The sequence below is a fragment of the Myotis lucifugus genome, unplaced genomic scaffold, assembly GCF_000147115.1.
Source record: "Myotis lucifugus unplaced genomic scaffold, Myoluc2.0 scaffold_448, whole genome shotgun sequence".
Lineage (NCBI taxonomy): Eukaryota > Metazoa > Chordata > Mammalia > Chiroptera > Vespertilionidae > Myotis > Myotis lucifugus.
Window position 1 is genome coordinate 787,695 of NW_005871496.1, and position 17,796 is coordinate 805,490.

Consider the following 17,796-nt stretch of genomic DNA (forward strand, 5'->3'; position numbering starts at 1 on the left):
GCAAATGGCAGTCAGGCAGAGGAGGCTCGCACTGTGTCGGAGGGGCTGTGCTTTCTGGGGATCCTTTGCTCGTGGGGCTGTGGTGCTCCCTGCGGCTCCTGACCGGCTCATCATCCTGCTGTCACCCACCCCAGGCGCCAGGGAGCACCTGGACCCACCACTCACCTCTCACCACACAGAACCAATCCTGCCTTCTGCTGGTCCGCCTTCTTTGACACGACCCAGGCCACAGCCTCTGGCCTGCCCCCGGCAGTCTGCGCATCCCTGCCACCCATCTCCCGTCTCCTGTGTCCCCCCATCTGGCCCCGTGCTGCCGCCTGCCACTGCCCCGCTCAGAACTTCCACGGCCCAGCAGCTCAGGGGGCGTTCAAGGGCACCAGGCCCTACGGGACCTGCCCCTCGTCTCAGGAGCAGCCTGAGAGGCAGCCTGCCCACAGGTCCTGCACCCCGTGGGCTCCTCCTGCCCTAGGCCCTGCCTGGAGTGTCGTCACCCTTTTACCTAGTTCCTTCTCATCCTCCACCCTGAGCTCAGGGGCCATCTCTCCCAGGAAGCCTCCCCCCCCACCCCCTGCTCCCAGGCTGGGTTCAGGGTCCGGCTTCAGGCCTCCCTGGGTGCACTAACACCAAGCTAAGCACGTGGTCTTTATCACCTCTTTGTGTCTCTCTCTCCCTCTAGACCAGCGGTTCTCAACCTTCCTAATGCTGAGACCCTTTAATACAGTTCCTCATGTTGTGGTGACCCCCAATTTCATTGTTACAAATTGAACATAATTAAAGCATAGTGATTCATCACAAAAACAATATGAAATTATATATGTGTTTTCTGATGGTCTTAGGCGACCCCTGTGAAAGGGTCGTTCGACCCCCAAAGGGGTCTCGACCCACAGGTTGAGAACCGCTGCTCTAGCCTGTGAGTCACCTGAGGGCGGGACGATCCCTGACTGGGGCAGGGGATCGAGCCTGCAGCTGAGGTGACCAGAATCGAACCCTGACCTCTCTAGCTTTCTATCCATACTGCTCCCTGAGTCCTGTCTATAGATGGTCGCACTGGCCTCCTGGTTCCCAGCCCCAGGTGGCTCTCTCCCCGATCTCCATGGCCCTGAGGGCCTAGCGAGGAGGCCAAGACCCCTCCAGGGAGGCGGCCGACAGGAGACAAGACACAGGTCCGTCTGGTGGGTTCAGCCAGCCTGGGCCCGCTCATGCCAGCTCTCCCTCCTGGCTCCCAGCCTCTGTCTGTGCCCAGGAAGTGCCAGGGCCCAGTGAGACAGGCAGCCCCTGCTTGCCCGCCAGGCCTCCCAGCCCTGCCAGCCGCGTTCTCCTCGCTGCCCTGCTGGGCGTGGAGGCAGCATGGGCGGGGGGGGGGGGGGGCGCTTGGTTGCAGAATTGGGGGAAGAGCAGGAAAAGCACTGCTTTCCCCTCCGTGACCCTGGCCGGGAGGGGCTCTCGGAGAAGACGGAAGACAGAGAGAAGCCATGTCGCTTCCCTTTGAGTCCAGGTCTCCAGCCTGGCTGTGGGGGAGGGTGGGAGCTGAGGGTCCGAGGAGAACAGCTGTGCGTGGGCACACAGGGCTGGGCGCCCGCCACTGTGGGCAGCGACTTACTGTGCTTCTGTGCGTGTGCCAGGATGTGAGCATGCACAGCAGAGGGATGTGTGTGCATCCTGCACATGTGCATGCGTGTGCGGGGTAGTGTGTGTGTGTGTGTGTGTGTGTGTGTGTGTGTCTGCTTCCTGTACGTGCTGTGGACACCAGATTACTCAGAGTCAGGTTTGCTCATTTTCCAAGGATTTGGGGTTATGTCCCGACCTGTTCCCTGAGACCGTGTATGAGTGTGAATGTGAGTGTGAGTGTGAGCGTGAATGTGTGTGCAGCAGGAGAGTGGGGAGGGGGAAGGTAACTTGGACAGTGCTCAGTGCAGGAAGTGGGGTCATCCTGGCCCTCTGTCAGCGTCTCTGCTCCTGGCCTGTGTGTCGGAGGAAACCCAGTCCCTGGGGCTCCCGGCACTCTCCCCCTGGGGGTCTCACTGTCACTCCCAGAACATGTCCTGGGGCTCCTCCTGCTCTTTCAGGGTCTCCGTGAGTCCCAGTCGGGAGGGACCCCTCAGCAGAGCAGATCAACACATGGAACTGTCGGGCCCCTGGGCTGTGCGGAGGAGGCTGGGCCCCATCTGGCTGAATGCGGCCCCCGGCCCTGGAGGCCGGCCCGGGAGAGGTTGGGCTCTCTGGTCCCCCCAAGGGCCTGCATGACCTGCAGCTCTGTGCTCCTGAGACCTGGTGAAGGGGGTGGTGGGGTGGGTGGTGAGGGGGGTGGAGAGGGGGCCTCCACCCCCGCCCAGGTTGAGTGACCGTCTTGCTGCCATCAGGTACCATGTTCAGGACTCAGGCCACTGCTGCCCCACGGAAGTGAGACCCCCGAGTGTCTCCGAATCCCGGCCCCACTACTGCCAGCAGCTCCCTGCACCCAGAGAGCAGACCCTCAGAGTCGGACTCGGTGCCAGAGCTAGGAGGGCCTCTTCACGTACAGAGGTCGGTCGGAGGCCGGGCCGGCGGCGGTGGGGGAGAGAGGGGTGGTGCAGAAGATGCCTTGGGCCTCACCGATCCTGCGCCAGGGGTCTCCCCTGGCATCAGCCCTCTGCCTCTCCTCCCCTCTGCACCCAGGGCCTCTCTGCTCCCCTGGGGCCCTGAGCTGGGCAGGAAGAGGAAGGACCAACCCCCGAAGGACGCCTGGGCTGTTTCCACCTGTGCCTGATGGGACAGTTCTGTTCTCTTTAATGCAGCAACGCCCGCTGGTTTCCCTTCGTACAGACACCGTCTCCTTCCACACGCCAGAAACCCTGCAAGCTTGTCCCCATCACCCTCTTGGCCCATCTGACCTTGTGACCTCTGGGAGGTAGGAAGCCAGGGATCACGATCCCATTCACAGACGAGGGCTCCGAGGCTGTGGTCACGGGTGTGACCTGCCCATCGTGCGGGAGCCAGAGGCAGGTCTGCTTTGCCTTTCCCAACCAGGAGACACTCCCCAGGGCGGCCCAGAGGCAGGCGCAGCTGCCCCCAGGCCCCTCCCCTCCCCTCTTAGTGCCCTTAAAGGCCACTGTCAAGGACAGGGCTGGAGGAGCAGCCTCCCCACTCACCTATGACCGTGAGGGTGCCTGTGGCCTCCGCTGAGCCGAAGGTGTTGGTGACCTCACAGATGTAGGTGCCGCTGTCCTCGGTCCGCAGGTCGCTGATGGTCAGCCCTGTGACGTGGTTGGTCCAGCGGGTGTCGGCCGGGAGGGGCCTGCCATCCTTGAGCCAGCGGACGGCGGGGGTGGGGTAGCCGGAGGCGGTGCAGGGCAGCTCCACGGTGTGGCCGGCCCACACCTCCTGGGAGTGGAAGCTGTCCAGGATGGCGGGGACGGACTCGGCAGGGTCTGGAAGGCAGAGTGTCTGGGTGGCCCCGGCTGGCCCTGGGCTGGGGGCCGTGGGGCTGGGGGAGGGGAGGCAGCACCCGGAGCAGGCCCTGCTGCCCACTGGTGCCCAGAGGAGCAACACCCAGTGTGCGAGGGTTCTCGGTGTCTCCCTGAGCCAGATGCTGGCCCAAACTCTCCCGCTCCTGCTGGACGGAGGCCCTGAGACCCCGGGCCGGGAGCAGGGGCTGGGGGAAGACAGGCTGACTCAGCTAGAAGGACAGACAGGGAAGAGCCTGAGGTGCAGAGGGAGAGTGCGCAGCTCCTCACACCGCAGCCCCGCAGGCTGGCCAGCCTCGGAGCAGCGAGTCCCTGTGACATGAGCATCGTGATGTCTGGGGCTGGCGATGATGGGGAAGGCTTGGTCTGGGCCTCAGCCTGGCCTGCGGGTGCCCCTCAGGATGGGGGACAATCGCCTGCCCTGTCCCGTCACCCCCCCAGCAGTCGGGCAGATATGCACTTCCCCAGCACCCAGAAGGGCTTGGAAGCTAAGCCTTCTGCAAACAGCCTCTTTGCCCCCAACAAGTACCCACTGTTTGCTTTTCCAAACCAAGAGAAGGCAGTGGCGCAGGACCTGAGCCCTGGACTCCGAGGCCCAAAACCTGAGCAGGCAGGTCCGTCCGTGATGGCCGTGCCACTTCCGAGTGGTGCCAGCTGCTCGCTCAGGCTGGCGCTCACCCTGCCAGGCCTCCCCGGGCTCCTTCCCATGGGGCCTCCCTGCTGTGACAGCTCCTCAGGCTCCCCTGCATCACAGGACACAATGCACTCGTGCCTGAGGTCCAAGGCCCCATGATTAGTTCCCACCGCTTTCCTGGCCTGGCCTCTACACTGCCTCCCGCCCTCATCTCAGCGCTCCCACTTGTGCCTGCGGGTCCGCGCTGTCCCCACCGCCGTGTGGATGTGGCACCGCCATGCAGACGTGGTACCACCGTGTGGACGTGCCACCATTGTGCGGACGGACGTGCAGGGCAACTGCTCTCAGGCCTCCCTGCCTGCCAGTTTCTGCGGCTCTAACCCCGCCCCCTGTGGGAATGGTTGGGATAAACAAACCCGGTGCCAGGGAAGAATTACTCAATGTGACACTTAATTGATGCAAAACACACAAATTCTGTGGCACACGCGGAATTTACAAGCGGAGGGGCTGACAGGCCGCGGAGGAGGGGCAGGGGATTAATCGGCGAGTCTCAGGCGTGAAATTAGATTCTGAGTGAGAGAAACTGCTTTCCTTCTCGGGAGCGGAGGATGCGCTGTGGCGTGTGCAGCCGGGGCTCGGCATTGCTGGGCCAGAGCGGGGCTGGGGAGACGGGTGATGGGGAGACGGGGGCTGGGCCCTGAGAAACCCCGGGTGCCGGGCTGGGCGGGGCATCCAGACGCCCCGGGAGGCTGAACAGCGCTGCCCAGACACGGCTGCGGCCCTGGCTCTGGACTCTGTGACCTGGGGAGCTTGTTCTGGTCTCAGCCTCTCTGGCCCTGGGTCCCTCTTTTGCAAAAGCCCACGACACGCCTTGTCCAGAGCGGGTGCCCGAAAGCACTTGTAACCAGAGGAAAGCCCGATGCCCGGGGTTAGTGTCAGGCTGTGTTTTAGGGACTCACACTATTCTTGCAACTGCCTCCTCCTCTTAGAAAAATACAAAACATGGAAGTTGTCCTCCGCCCCACGCCGGGGAAATGTAGGAGTAAGAACCAGTAGCAACAGAGCAACAGCAGCTACAACAGAGCAGCCGCTCCCCAGGCCTGCCCGTGCCAAGCACCCCACCAGGCTGTCTGCAGCGGGACCCTATTTAATTTTCACGACCCCTCGCGGGCACATTTTGTCACGCCCACCTGACAGAAGAGGTGGCGGAGGCTTGGAGACCTCATTTCTCTGATGCTGGATGCACAGCTGGTGCGCAGTGGGGCGAGGCCGGAAGTGTGGCTGCTGCATGTCCTGGCTCCCCTCCTCCCTCCCTCTCACTCCATCAGTCACTGAGGATGAAGGAGCTCTGTCTTGGCTGTGGCCTCGCTCTCATCCATGCCCACCCACAGCGCTCGGCCCGCACACCGGCCCCACCTGTTCTTCCTGCCTTTGGGCCTGGGAGCAGGAGGGGTAGCCATCCCTTGGGGGTGTGCCGGGGTCAGAGCCCTCGGCCACCAGGTGCCTCCGCCCAGACACCCCGCTACCTCTCCCCATCCCTGGTCCAGCTGCTGGCCCAGAGCTTCTGGCTGGGCAGGGCCACGCTTTTCCAGACACAGCCCCAGGGGCTCATGGGGCTCTGGCCACAGAATGAAACATCTCAGCTGAAACCCCCAGTCCCTGGGACTGACCCCCACCCTCAACTCTGGAAGTGGGTCTGAAATGTCGGGGGCAGCGGGGATGGAGGCTGAGGCCTGACAGGCACTCCCCCCCATTCCCCCCTCCATGGCCTCGCTCCAGATCAGTTGCATTTTTGCCAAGACAAGCAGCTTGCAGATCACCTCACAGCATCCCATCCCCATCCCGTCACAGCAGGGCGCTCCCCTGGCTCCCTCGCTCCCTTCCCTCGCTCTCTGCTGCTCCCTGCAGGTCCCTTCCACGCTGCGGAACGTCTCTCTCCGGAGCCTGAGCCTCTCCCCTTTGTCCGGGTGCCTTCCTGTCCTTATTTCTGTCTCTCCATGCGGGCTGTGTGTCTGATTCTCTGCCCACGCTCTCCTTCTCACAGCTGGTGGGCCACAAAGACAGAAGGAGAAGGGCTGGCATACCCTCCAGTTTAACGAGTGTCTTTTCTGAGGGAATCTCGTTATTCCCCTCCAAAGTGGAGGTGAAGTTAGCAGGATGGAGGGCTAAATATTTGTGCCAGGGAAAGGAACAGGCCTGCAGGAGGCGGGGTGTCCGTGCCTGCCCCACGCTGTGAGGGCGAAGCACCATGCACAGACAAGTCCCTGTGACCTGGAATGGAACCACTGACACCTTTGGGAATGAAGTGGCTCAGCCCTACGTCCAGCCCCGAAGATGGAGCCACGTAGTGCAGCCCCCTTTCCTCACCCGATGAAGCACAGCTCCCTTCATCATTGGTTAATTCCATAACTGTTTCCTGAGCACCTACTAAGTGCCAGGCATAGGGCCAGGTGCAGGAGGCACCAGGAGGCATCAGAGAGCCCGATCCTGGCCCTCCTGGCTCCTGTCCCCTTGGTCTTGCCTACAAATGAGAGGGGAACCTGGCAGAGCCACCTGCTGGCCAAGGCAGTCCTCCCCAAACCTCACCACATCAGAGGCGCCAGCATCGGAGCAGTCACCCGGTCTGGCTCCTCTTCCAGAGGCCCAGAGAGGTGGCATGATTTGGGGGGTCTAGTCTCCAAACCAGGAGTCTGACCATCAATCCACCCTCCTTCCCAAGGCCGCTCCCATCCCATCGCTTCAAGAGCAGAACTTTTCAAACTGCAGCCACAACGGTTAGGAAGTTGTCACACCCACGGGGCGAGGCTGTGGCCAGCATTTAGATGAACTGGTTGGGAGAGGATGCCACAGGGAAGGTGAGAGCACGTGGCCTGCAGGTGGCAGGAAGCACCAGAGACTGCGAGGCCCTGCGGAGCACGTCTGGGGGCCGCAGCTGGGAGAGCAGGTCCCCGAAAGCCGGCCCCCAGGGGCTCCATGCGCCCCTCTTTGCTCTGTGGCTGGGCATGTGTGTGGGGCTCCTCTGGCCCTTCCCTAGGGGTCGGCAGCTGGGGACGCTGGGGTCAGAGTGCGAGTTCTGGTAAAGCGCTTGGCTCCCCTAAGCCCTGCTTTTCTCACCTTTGAAATAGGAAGAGCAGCACACACCTCACGGGCGAGGGCGTGCCTGGCAGCACAGGAGGGAAGCGCTGGCACCCGGCTTCAGTGAATATTAGCCTCCACCCTCCTTAAGCTGCAGTCAGCACTCCAGGAGAGTCCTTTATCCAATGCAGACAGATTGTGTTTACAAACTATCTCCTGCCTACTTTCAGATGCTGTGAGGTGGGCTACCACAAAAAATGTAAATGTACTTATAAACAGATAAAATAGAATCTTAAGAAATACTTAGAGATAGGAAAATAAAACAGCTCCCTAATCCAACCTAATCTAATGGAATCTAGGCAAATCTAATCATTATTATGGTTGAGCATCAGATTTTATCTATGAGCTTCCTAGCAGCAAAGGCAAAGAAAGAGGCGGGGGGGGTGGGGGGGGGTGGGGTTTCCGTAACGCTCATTGTTCGATAAATAGTGACACAGTTCCTCAGGAGAGTGGGCCTCCCTCGGGTATAGACGCCTCTAAATAATTCCTTTTTTGCATCCTCATATGCAGGGCACCCCAAAACAAACTGGGCAAGGTTTGCCCCAGTGGTTCCATACCAGTCCTTTAACCTTCTCTGAGACTCTCTGGTCCATGGTGTGGACATGCCCAGTCCCAGGGCTGGGCTGGGGTGCCCTCCCTCCTCTCCCCCCCCCCCCCGGCCTACCTGTCACAGAGAGGCGGGCCCCGTTGCTCTGCCGGGTCTCCCCGCTGTACTTGTGCTTGGTGATGCAGCGGTAGGTGGAGAGGGCGTCCTCCTTCTGCACGTCGGAGATGTACAGCCCGCCGTGGAAAGTAATAAAAAACCTGTTTTCTGGAGACACAAGCAGGACGTGTCCTTTACTCCCCTATCTGGGCAAACCACTGAAGCAACTCGGGCGGCAGCTGGCCCTCTCCCGGCCAGGACTACTGCCCAGGGGGAGGAAGGGGAGGGGAAGGGGGTGAGGTTGGTGCAGCCTCCAAGGCAGGGTAGCATCTCCAATAGATGAGGGATCTCTATGTGCAAACACACGGAAGTCACAGTAATTGTTCCTTTAAGTGAAACGCCTCAGGGTTTTACAGAAAGACATGGGGCTTTAGAGTCAGAGGAGATCCGGGTTCCAATCTGACTCGTCCTTTTATTGGCTGTGTGACCTCGAGCAAATTACTTAAACTCTCTGAGCCTTATCTGTACAATGAGATGCAAATAATACTTCAAACAGTGGCTGTAAGGATTAAAAAAATAACCAAGTGTCTGGAACACACTAAGTGCTCATCTGGAGAACAGAAGTCCTCATCTGTACCTCTTTGCAAGCGTTTGCAAAGGTCTTTCATAGGCTTTGCTCTTTTGTTCTTACAACTGTGAGAGCTGCCTCTCCATTGTCAGGACACAGCCAGTAAGCGGACTGGGACTCAGGCCTTCTGGCTCCCAGCTGTCCCTCTACATTGAACTGAACACAGGCCTCGATCCTCTTCTCGCAATTTTCATCACTTATTCACTCAACAAGCAAATACTGGGGCTCAGCTACCCTGGGAACGGGGACCTGGGGATACAGATACACACCAGCATTCAACACACAGTTCCTGACCACCATCCTGCGCAAGGCCGAGCCCAGGCCGGGTCTCACCTGTCCTGCCCCTCCACAGACTTTGTCAGGATGTGGCAGGGAAGACGGAAGGACGGAAGGACAGAAGGACAGGCAGCAGTGCACCCATTCTGCGGATGCTGACAGCTGTTTCCACTCAGAATGGAGTGGGTTTTCTTGTCCAAGTTTCTCAGGCAAAACCTGAACTGGAGCGAGTTGAGGCTGATTTTGAAAGGGGAGCCTGTGGACCTGAGAGTTGGGGAGGGGCTTGCATTTGGCTTTGGGCTCCCTCAGCTCAGGTCCGTGTCCTCCCACCCCAGACCCAGCGGGACCGAGACTGAGCACTGACTTTGCTGCTCTCTGGGGGCCTCGCTTCTTGGCCAGGTGGGCAGGGGAGACCCCCGGCTGCCACTTCCACGGGGAGGGCCTGGCGTCAGAACCGTGATGCTGACCGAGAAGGAAGCTGGGGGAGAGGGTAACGCTGGAGCGGGGAGGACCTGCTGACCCCGGGGAGGCCCTCACGGGGAGGCAGGCTGGGTGCTCCGTGCCCTTCCCATCCTATTATGTAGAGGTCGGCACCCCCCACCGCGGACTGCGTGGCCCCCTCAGCCGATGACAAGAGCGCTGACACTGGCTCACCCTCCTCACAGGGACATTTCGTGGTGTCCCACCCTCCACGCTCGAGCTCACGATCTCGGCATCTGGAGGTGGGACACTTTCTGCAGGAGGCTGTATAGGTGCAGGCTGAACACTGCAGTGTCTGAACACATCTTTTTTTGTTTGTCTGTTTAAATATATTTTTATTGATTTCAGAGATGAAGGGAGAGGGAGAGAGAGATAGAAACATCAATGATGAGAGAGAATCATTGATCGGCTGCCGCCTGTGTGCCCCCCACGGGGGATTAAGCTCACAACCACGGCATGTGCCCTGACCGGGAATCGAACCGTGACCTCCTGGTTCATAGGTCGACGCTCAACCCCTGCGCCACGCCGGCCAGCAACCACATCTTTGACAAAGGCTCTCCAGCCTTCATTTGAGTGTCTCCCAGGCTGGGGAGCTCACCTCCTGTCAGGGACCCATCCAGAGTCCAGGGCTCTGCCCTGCAGCCAGACCTTCCTTGCTCGCAGTTGGCCTCACGTGGCTCCCTCCGTGGCTCTCTCGCGTGGCTCCCTCCGTGAGCGCTGCTTCTGCCACGGCTTCTGCCACAGAGCCTGCAGACCCCTACACCTGTGCCGCTCACTCTCCCTCACACACCGGAGGCAGCCATCCTGCCCTTTGATTTTCCTTCCGGTTATGCTGTCTTGGGATTTCATTTTTTAATAGTTATTTGTTTCATATGGGTTCAAATAGCTTCAGCCCTCTGGTGGGTCTCTTGCTTCTTAATAAACTTTGTTGTATCTACAAATCCTCTAATTCTCTCTCCCTCCTCCCTCCTCCCTCCTCCCTCCATGCCTTTCTTCCAGGTAGCTTCTGGGTCACTCACTAATCTTTGTATACAACTAGACCTACTATGTGCCTGGCACGTTGCCTAGTGGTGGGGATCTGACAATCGGCCTTATCTGATCGAGGACTGTAGAGCCAGCCAGGCGGCCTGCAGCCTCAGACCGCACGCACTTGCTGGGGCCGGGCGGGCGGGGAGAGGCCGCACCATTGTAGTTCTGCCTCACGCTCTCCTTGCGGTCAACTCAGGGCCCCGGGGAGCCCCTGCGAGGCCACTTCTCTCTCCCCCTTGGACACTGGCTCTGTGCGCCCAGGCCCAGGACGTCACACGATCCCTGCTGAGTGCCATCATGTTGGGACACCCCCCCCACCCCATGAACCGAAGCTTCCTGGCAGCCTGCCAGTCTTCTGGAACGTGGAGCTGGTGGGCCCACCCCCTCCAACACAGACCCCATGGTGCAGACCCCACTCAGGGCTGTGGGTAAAAGACGGAATAGAAGCAAGAGGAAGCCAAGCGCTGCTGCCCGCATTGGAGAGGACCCAGAGGAAGAGCAGAGAAAGCCTGGCTCCCCACCCTAGACTCCGGATGTGCCCTCATTGTCTCCATGTTGTGACCCCCCCTCCCCAGTCAAATGAGGAAGCTCTCCTGCCCTTTATTATGTAACTGGACTGGGACATGGAACTACTGGAGGAGGTTGCTGCCAATCAGGACCAGGTTAGAGCTGTGGCTGGGGGGCAAGCAGGGGTGAGGAAGAACAGGAAAGACTCCAAATCAAGCCTATGAGCCCACAGGTGCTCTGGCCTGGACAGCCAGGACCCCACGATGCCCGCAGGTGCTTCCCCCTGGACAGCCAGGACCCCACGATGCCCACAGGCGCTCCCCCCTGGACAGCCAGGACCCCACGATGCCCACAGGCGCTCCCCCCTGGACAGCCAGGACCCCACGATGTCCACAGGTGCTCCCCCTGGACAGCCAGGACCCCATGATGCCCCCAGGTGCTCTTCCTGGACAGCCAGGACCCCAGGACCAGGACTGGCCCCTGGGATTTTAGGTGAGGAAGGGGTGCTGTGGTGATGGTGGCAGGGAGCTGGGGTTTCTATAGTAACAAGCAGCTGCTGCATCTGATGTTTCACATCCTTCATTGTCCTCATTCCCCCTCCCCCCTGCTTGTGCATATTTAATTGCAGTAACATTTCCAGACACAGCGCCTGCCTCCTGAAACAAAGGCGGCTGGGAGCTGCAGGGGAAGGAGAAAACGGGGTATGATGTTGATCCCTGGGGGGCCGTGTGCAACCTCACCCTGCATGTGTGCGAGAGTCGGTGATGGGCCTGCTGGGAAGGAGGGAGCCGGAGGCCTGTGGAGGGAACAGCATAGTGAGAGGGGGGAAGTGGCCAGCCAAGCTGGTGAGGGGTCCGAGGACCAGGACTCCTCACATTGCTGGCCTCCCAGGCTGGCTCTGGCAGAGCTTCCTGGTGGCCTGGCAGCCCACCCTCCACACCCACATGGGACCAGCCACCCTGGGATGGTGGGGGAGCCGCCATTCCACAGCCTGGCTCCTCCTCCTCGGGGCAGGCTGGTCCAGCGGCAGGAAGGAGGGTGTGGCAGCCAGGCCTCTGTGCCAGCCCTCAGCAGGAGGCCATTTAGAAATGTGTGTCCGGGACCATTTTTTAAAAATATATTTTTATTGATTTCAGAGAGGAAGGGAGAGGGAGAGAGAGATAGAAACATCAACCATGAGACAGAATCATTGACTGCTGCCTCCTGCACGCTCCCTACTGGGGATCGAGCCCACAACCATAAAGGATTGAATGGGTGCCTTTGTGAGGTAGTGAGTTTCCTGTCTTCAGGGCTATTTGAGTAGAGGCTGAGGAAACACTTGTCATGGAGGACTTACATATTGAGAGAAATAAATTAGATCATCTATAAGCCCCCCCCGCCCCCCAGCAATTCATAGATTCCTAACAAAACATGGCAGACTGCAAGACCCCTTGGCGATCGACGGCAGTGCTTTAACATCAGCGTGCGCGTGCTCACCCCACCCAGGCCTTTGCTTGTGACGAGTCTTTCTGTGCCCGCGATGCTCTGTCCTTGACTCGCTCCTGGCCTCGTTCAGGTCTGTGCTCCTGGCCTGACCCCTCCATCAAAATCAGACTGTCCCACAGCCTTGCCCAGTTCCTTTCCATGACTTTTGTTTTCAGAGCACTCAGTGTTTCTCACGGAGAGCAGGAGGCACAGAATCTCGCCTCCATGAGATCTCATCACGGCTGGCACACAGAAGTCCAGTGAACAAGTGCTGAGTGAATGGACCGGGCTAGCAGAGCCAGCTCCAATGGGGTTAGGCAGCTGGACCGCCAGCCTGGAGTCCTGCCTGTGGTACCCCAATCCTGAGGGCTCTCTCCTGCTCGAACCACCACTGTCACACTGCAATGCTTTGGGCCACTTTGATCCTTGTCCTGGTCCCCCTGCTCAGCCGAGTCCAGGCTGGGACACTAAAGCAAGACTGACAGTTTGGAGCCGGCAAAGGGAAGCAAACAGATGACCACAGGAGCAGGGCAATCTGGAGCATGGACTACGGCTGAACCCACGCTTCCCAGGAGCCCCTCAAACACGCAGAGACCCAGGGCAGCTGGGCCCAGGGAGGAGGACACCACATGCCCTCTGCAGCGTGCCTGAGCCTGGCCTTCTCTTGTCCCTCCCTCAGGGGGACCCGATGACAGAGGTCACTGGTCTAGGATGGATCTCATTTGAATCCCTGGGTGACCTTCAGATCAGAGGCGTGTGGTGCGGTGGAGGCAGGGGCACGCTGCCTGCTGTGGACAGAGACGTCTTGACCCTGAGCTGCCTAACCCAGAGCTCCAGCTCTGTCCCCCGTCCTCTGCCCCCACCCGCCATGGCCCCAGTGGGTCCCCCGTCCTCTGTCCCCCACCCCCCATGGCCCCAGCGGGTCCCAGGAGGTATGAAGCAAGGAGGGGAGGGGGAAGGATGGATGGAGCTTTGCCTGGGGACCAGAGGGGGAAGGATGGATGGAGCTTTGCCTGGGGACCAGGCTTGGGCCAGGGCAGAAAAGCCACTCAGTCCCTTCTGGAAGAGAAGAGATACTTAGCCTGTCACAGTCCAGGTCTGTTTCCCGGGGCAGCCTCAGGACCAGCCTCCGAGCGCCCTGACTGGTCCCCAGGGAACTCCCGATTCCAAAAGAGAAATTGCAATCAATACCGGTTACCATTACTGCTCTATCCAATACAGACTTACAAAAACAGCGTGTCAGCCCGAGCCCAGAGGAGACTAAGGAGCAGACTGCCCCCCCAGCAGGCAGCGCTCTCTCCCTCCCAGGCCCTGGGAGCCTGGGGCGGGCCAGGGCTGGAGGAATTAGTCCTGTCTGGGGCCCCGCACCTGGGCAGCTGGCAGGGAGCACCTGCCTTCCCTTCCTTCCTGGTGTTCCTGCTGCTCCGAGGGCCTGGGATACCCGACAGCCCGGGTTTGAAAAGCCCAGGGAAGCCCAGGCGTCCTTCTCTCGCCCTGGACTCTGGGCCCCAGGACTGTAAGCCTCCGCCCAGATTGGCGGTGCAGTGGACGGGACACGCGTGGGAGTTGGGAGCTGGGAGCTCGGGTTCACGTCCAGCTCTGGCGCTGGCTGCCTCGAAGCCCTAGACCAGGGGTGGGCAAACTTTTTGACTCGAGGGCCACAATGGGTTCTTAAACTGGACCGGAGGGCCGGAACAAAAGCATGGATGGAGCGTTTGTGTGAACTAATATAAATTCAAAGTAAACATCATTACATAAAAGGGTACGGTCTTTTTTTTTTTTAGTTTTATTCATTTCAAACGGGCCGGATCCGGCCCGCGGGGCCGTAGTTTGCCCACGGCTGCCCTAGACCCTCCTGCTGAGGGCTGACTTGTGTCCTCGCCCCCCCTTCATATGCTAAAGCCTTCACCCCCAAGGTGGCTGTATTGGGAGATGGGCTAATTAAGATTAAATGAGGTTATAAGGGCGAGGCCCTGATCCACCAGGACCTGTGTTCTTATAGGGAGAGGAAGAGACGGAAGGAGGCGTGGGCACAGGGGGAGGCCGTGTGAGGACAGTGGGAGGGGCCGTCTGCCGGGCAAGGAGGCAGGAAAGCACACCTGCGGACACCCCCACCGTGGACTCAGCCTCCAGAGCTGCCTGTGGCCTAGGACACCGGCCTGCCCTTTTGTGACCCAGGTACCAGCCCTGCCCGGTAGGTCCTGGCATTTCGTTATGTGGCCCCAGGAAACCGCCCTCGCTCAGGCCTGCTTGCCCCAGGGACTCTCTGATGCTCAGAGTCTGGGTTGGGCCCTGTGCTCTGAAGACCTGGGGTGAGGCCCTGGCCGGTTTGGCCCAGTGCATAGAGCGTCAGCTTGTGCACCAAAGGGTCCCGGGTTCAATTCCGGTCAAGGGCATGTACCTTGGGCTCGGGCAGGAGGCCACCAATGGATGTGTTTCTCTCACATCGATGTTTCTCTCTGTCTTCCCCTCTCCCTTCCACTCTCCCTAAGAATCAGTGGGAAAACATCCTCGGGTGAGGATTAAAAAACAAACCAAGAAAGACCTGAGGTGAGGCCTTTGAGGTGGGAGTGGGGAGGACAGAGCTGAGCTGGCCCTGAGGTCAGCAGGTGCACACGAGGTTGCGCCCCCAGAGGGCGAGGCGGGGAGGCTGAACCCAGACCTGCAGTGGGTACGTGCCGGGCACAGAGGAAGGCACTGCTCAGGGACCAGGTGGGCAGGAAGCCAGCCCTGGGCGTGGGCCTTCGTCCAGGCGGGGCCCCATCTGCGCTCGCTCTCGAACCCTCAAATGCAACCCACCCCTGCGTGTGACACTCAGGACACGAGGCGCAGAGGGTCACACGGCTGGTCTGGGCCACAGCACCCCTGTCAGGAGAGGCCTTCTGCCTGGCTCACGGCTCTTTCCCTGCGGAACTGAAGTCAGGCGGAGCCGACCCATCTGGGCTCCGAGGAGACAGCAGGATGGGAGGGGGCCTCGGCTACGGAAGCTGGTTGGGGGCACACAGAACCAGAAGCGGTGCCCTGTCCCTGGCTGGCGGGGAGAGCGAGGGCAGTGCTCCACGTGGCAGGCGGCAGCTGCACCGCCCGCTTTCTGCACAGGGTTCTCCAGGGGCCTGGGAAGCACCATGGTCTCAACTTCACCTTCCAAGTACAACGCCAGGCTGGGCTGGGGCTTGGCCTGCCAGGCTGCTGATGGGCACAGCGTACCACCTGTGTTCCCGGGCTTCTTGGGGGAGTAGCCACCTCCGGAGGTGAGGGCAGTGGTCGAAGGAGAAGACTGGAACCTGGGGTGATGCCCATTCCTGCCCTTTAGGAGAGAGTGGCCAGGCCTCATCTTTCTCTGTGCTCCACGCTCTGCAGGGTCCTACAGAGGCTCCACGAGGCTCTGCGCCCGCCGTCGCGCCTCTCTGCGTGCTTCCCGTGAGGATGACATGAGCTGATCGTGTGCCCCACGCAGCGCCTGGCACGTGATGGGCGGTCAGTGAGTAGTTGGTAGTGACAATGAATTAGTGCTTAGATGACTGTATGACTCTGGTAAGGGCGGCTCAGAACCTGACCTGGACTTTAGCCTCCAAGTGCAGGTTCTGCTCATGCTGACACCTCTTCCCACTGCCCCGCAGGCTGGCCTCTGCAGTGAGGGAGGGCGTGGGCACAGGAAAGGGAGGAGCTGGGAGGGTGTGGGCACAGGGCAGGGAGGATCTGGGAGGGCGTGGGCACAGGGCAGGGAGGATCTGGGACGGTGTGGGGCACAGGGCAGGGAGGATCTGGACGGTGTGGGGCACAGGGCAGGGAGGAGCTGGGACGGTGTGGGCACAGGGCAGGGAGGATCTGGGAGGGCGTGGGGCGCAGGGCAGGGAGGAGCCAGGCTGGCTGCCGTGCCTGCAGACTGACAGCTTCGGGCAGCTGAGCTCTGGAGGGGTCAGCACTGCCTCTGGAGTGTCCCCGGGAGCTGGGGGGCCCCGGGGTGTGAGGCTGGAACGTGTCAGGGAGGAGAACCCGCAGGGGCCGTGGTGCAGAAACAGCGGCTTGTTCCCTCTCTCCTGAGCCCTTTTCTCTAAACACATCGCTGCCTCTCTACCCGGGGATTAGCACACATCCCTCATTCTCCTAGTGCAACAAGATTTTATTTCTAATTATGCTGTAATAAAGCGGGGCGCTCCCAGCTCCCTTTCAAATGACTTGTACACACACTGCCGATCGGATCCTCCCCGGCCCCATTGTAATAGCATTTCCCTGACAGTCATTAGACATGCATGAGAGGGGCCCTTTAAGAATAGAATTGCATTTAAATGGATTTGCTGAGAGAGGAAGATGAAAAAAAGACAGACAAGGGGGAGGGGGAGAGAGGTCTGTTGAACAAACTATGAAAACAAGAGGCCATAATAGCAGGGCACGGAAATAGCCTCTCCCAGCCCTCCCGCTGCACGTGCGGGGCCCAGCAGGGGCGGCACCTCCAGCCTCCCCCGCCCCCTCCCCCATGCTGCCCGCTGGGGGCTTCAGAGCTCTTCGCTCATGTGTCAGATGCTCAGGGTGCGATAGAAATCACTGTTATTAGGATTTGGGAAGCTGCCTGGCTTGGACAGAACACCCATGCCCGGTGTGGGCAAGGCCCTGGGTCCATGGTGCCTGCCCTTCCGCCCGCCGCCCCATCCTTCTGCTCCTCTCCTTAAATGACCCCACCCCCCAAGGCCCACCTCAAGGAGGGGGAGATCCATGCTGACCCCAGAGCCCAGCCCACTTCCTACTAAGATCCCTGCCTCCCCTCACACACCCCCCAAGCCGGCAGACTCCCTGGGCTCTCCAGGCAAACCACAAAGGGCCTGTGTCAACGGCCTAACTACATGCGGCACAGCTATGAGGTGTACAGCTATGATGAAGCCTGTACCGAGTCCCCAAAGGCCTGGAGGGCTCCTGGACGGTGAGCCCGGTGTGGGTCCTGGCATTGCTCTGGGCCCCATCCCGGCTCTGTGCCAAAGGCTCAGCGCAGTGGCATGGGTGCCGGGCACTGCCAGGGCCTCTGCCCTCTGATTTCCTGTCCCATGCCTGCTGCAGGCTGGTGGGGTGGACGGCTTTCCTGCCCCTAACAAGGAGGAAGCTGAGAATCAGGCTCATAGCAATTTGCCCCAAACCACAAAGCTGGAGCTGCCTCAGCCAAAGGCGAGCTTTTGCTCTGCTACTGCCTACTGCACTGCACTCCTCAGCCTGCATACACTGGAAGGTCTTTGAGAGCCGGCTCGCAGACCCTCCTTCTCCTGGGGGACCGGAAGGGCCTCAGGCTCACATTTGGATTGTTTCTGCCTGATCCACGTGTCTCCCTCTCAGATTCCCAAGAAGAATGCAAGTCCCCTTAAAAGTCACCACATGTCACTCTTCTGACTCCCGTGACGCCTGACCTGGTGCTCAGGCTGTGGTCTGTTGCGTGTGGCTGGAAGGCCGTCCTGGGAGGAGCCCTCTGAGATCGGTTTCCGTGTCTTGTAAAGTGGTAACTGTGCCCAGGGAGCCGCCGGAGAGGGCCGGGCCACACGGCGCTCGTTTTCTGTCTCTCGTCCCGTTCCTT

The 17,796-nt window shown here is 60.2% G+C and overlaps 1 protein-coding gene across 1 annotated transcript in view; it reads right to left on the reverse strand.

Moving 5' to 3' along the window:
- DSCAML1 (DS cell adhesion molecule like 1) overlaps positions 1-15,573 on the reverse strand; it is a 95,674-nt gene extending 80,101 nt beyond the window's left edge. Inside the window, 3 exon segments of the mRNA XM_023744297.1 lie at positions 3,129-3,407; positions 7,877-8,023; positions 15,222-15,573. Of these exon segments, the coding sequence (XP_023600065.1) occupies positions 3,129-3,407; positions 7,877-8,023; positions 15,222-15,573 (778 nt within the window).
- Positions 15,574-17,796: the final 2,223 nt, after the last annotated feature.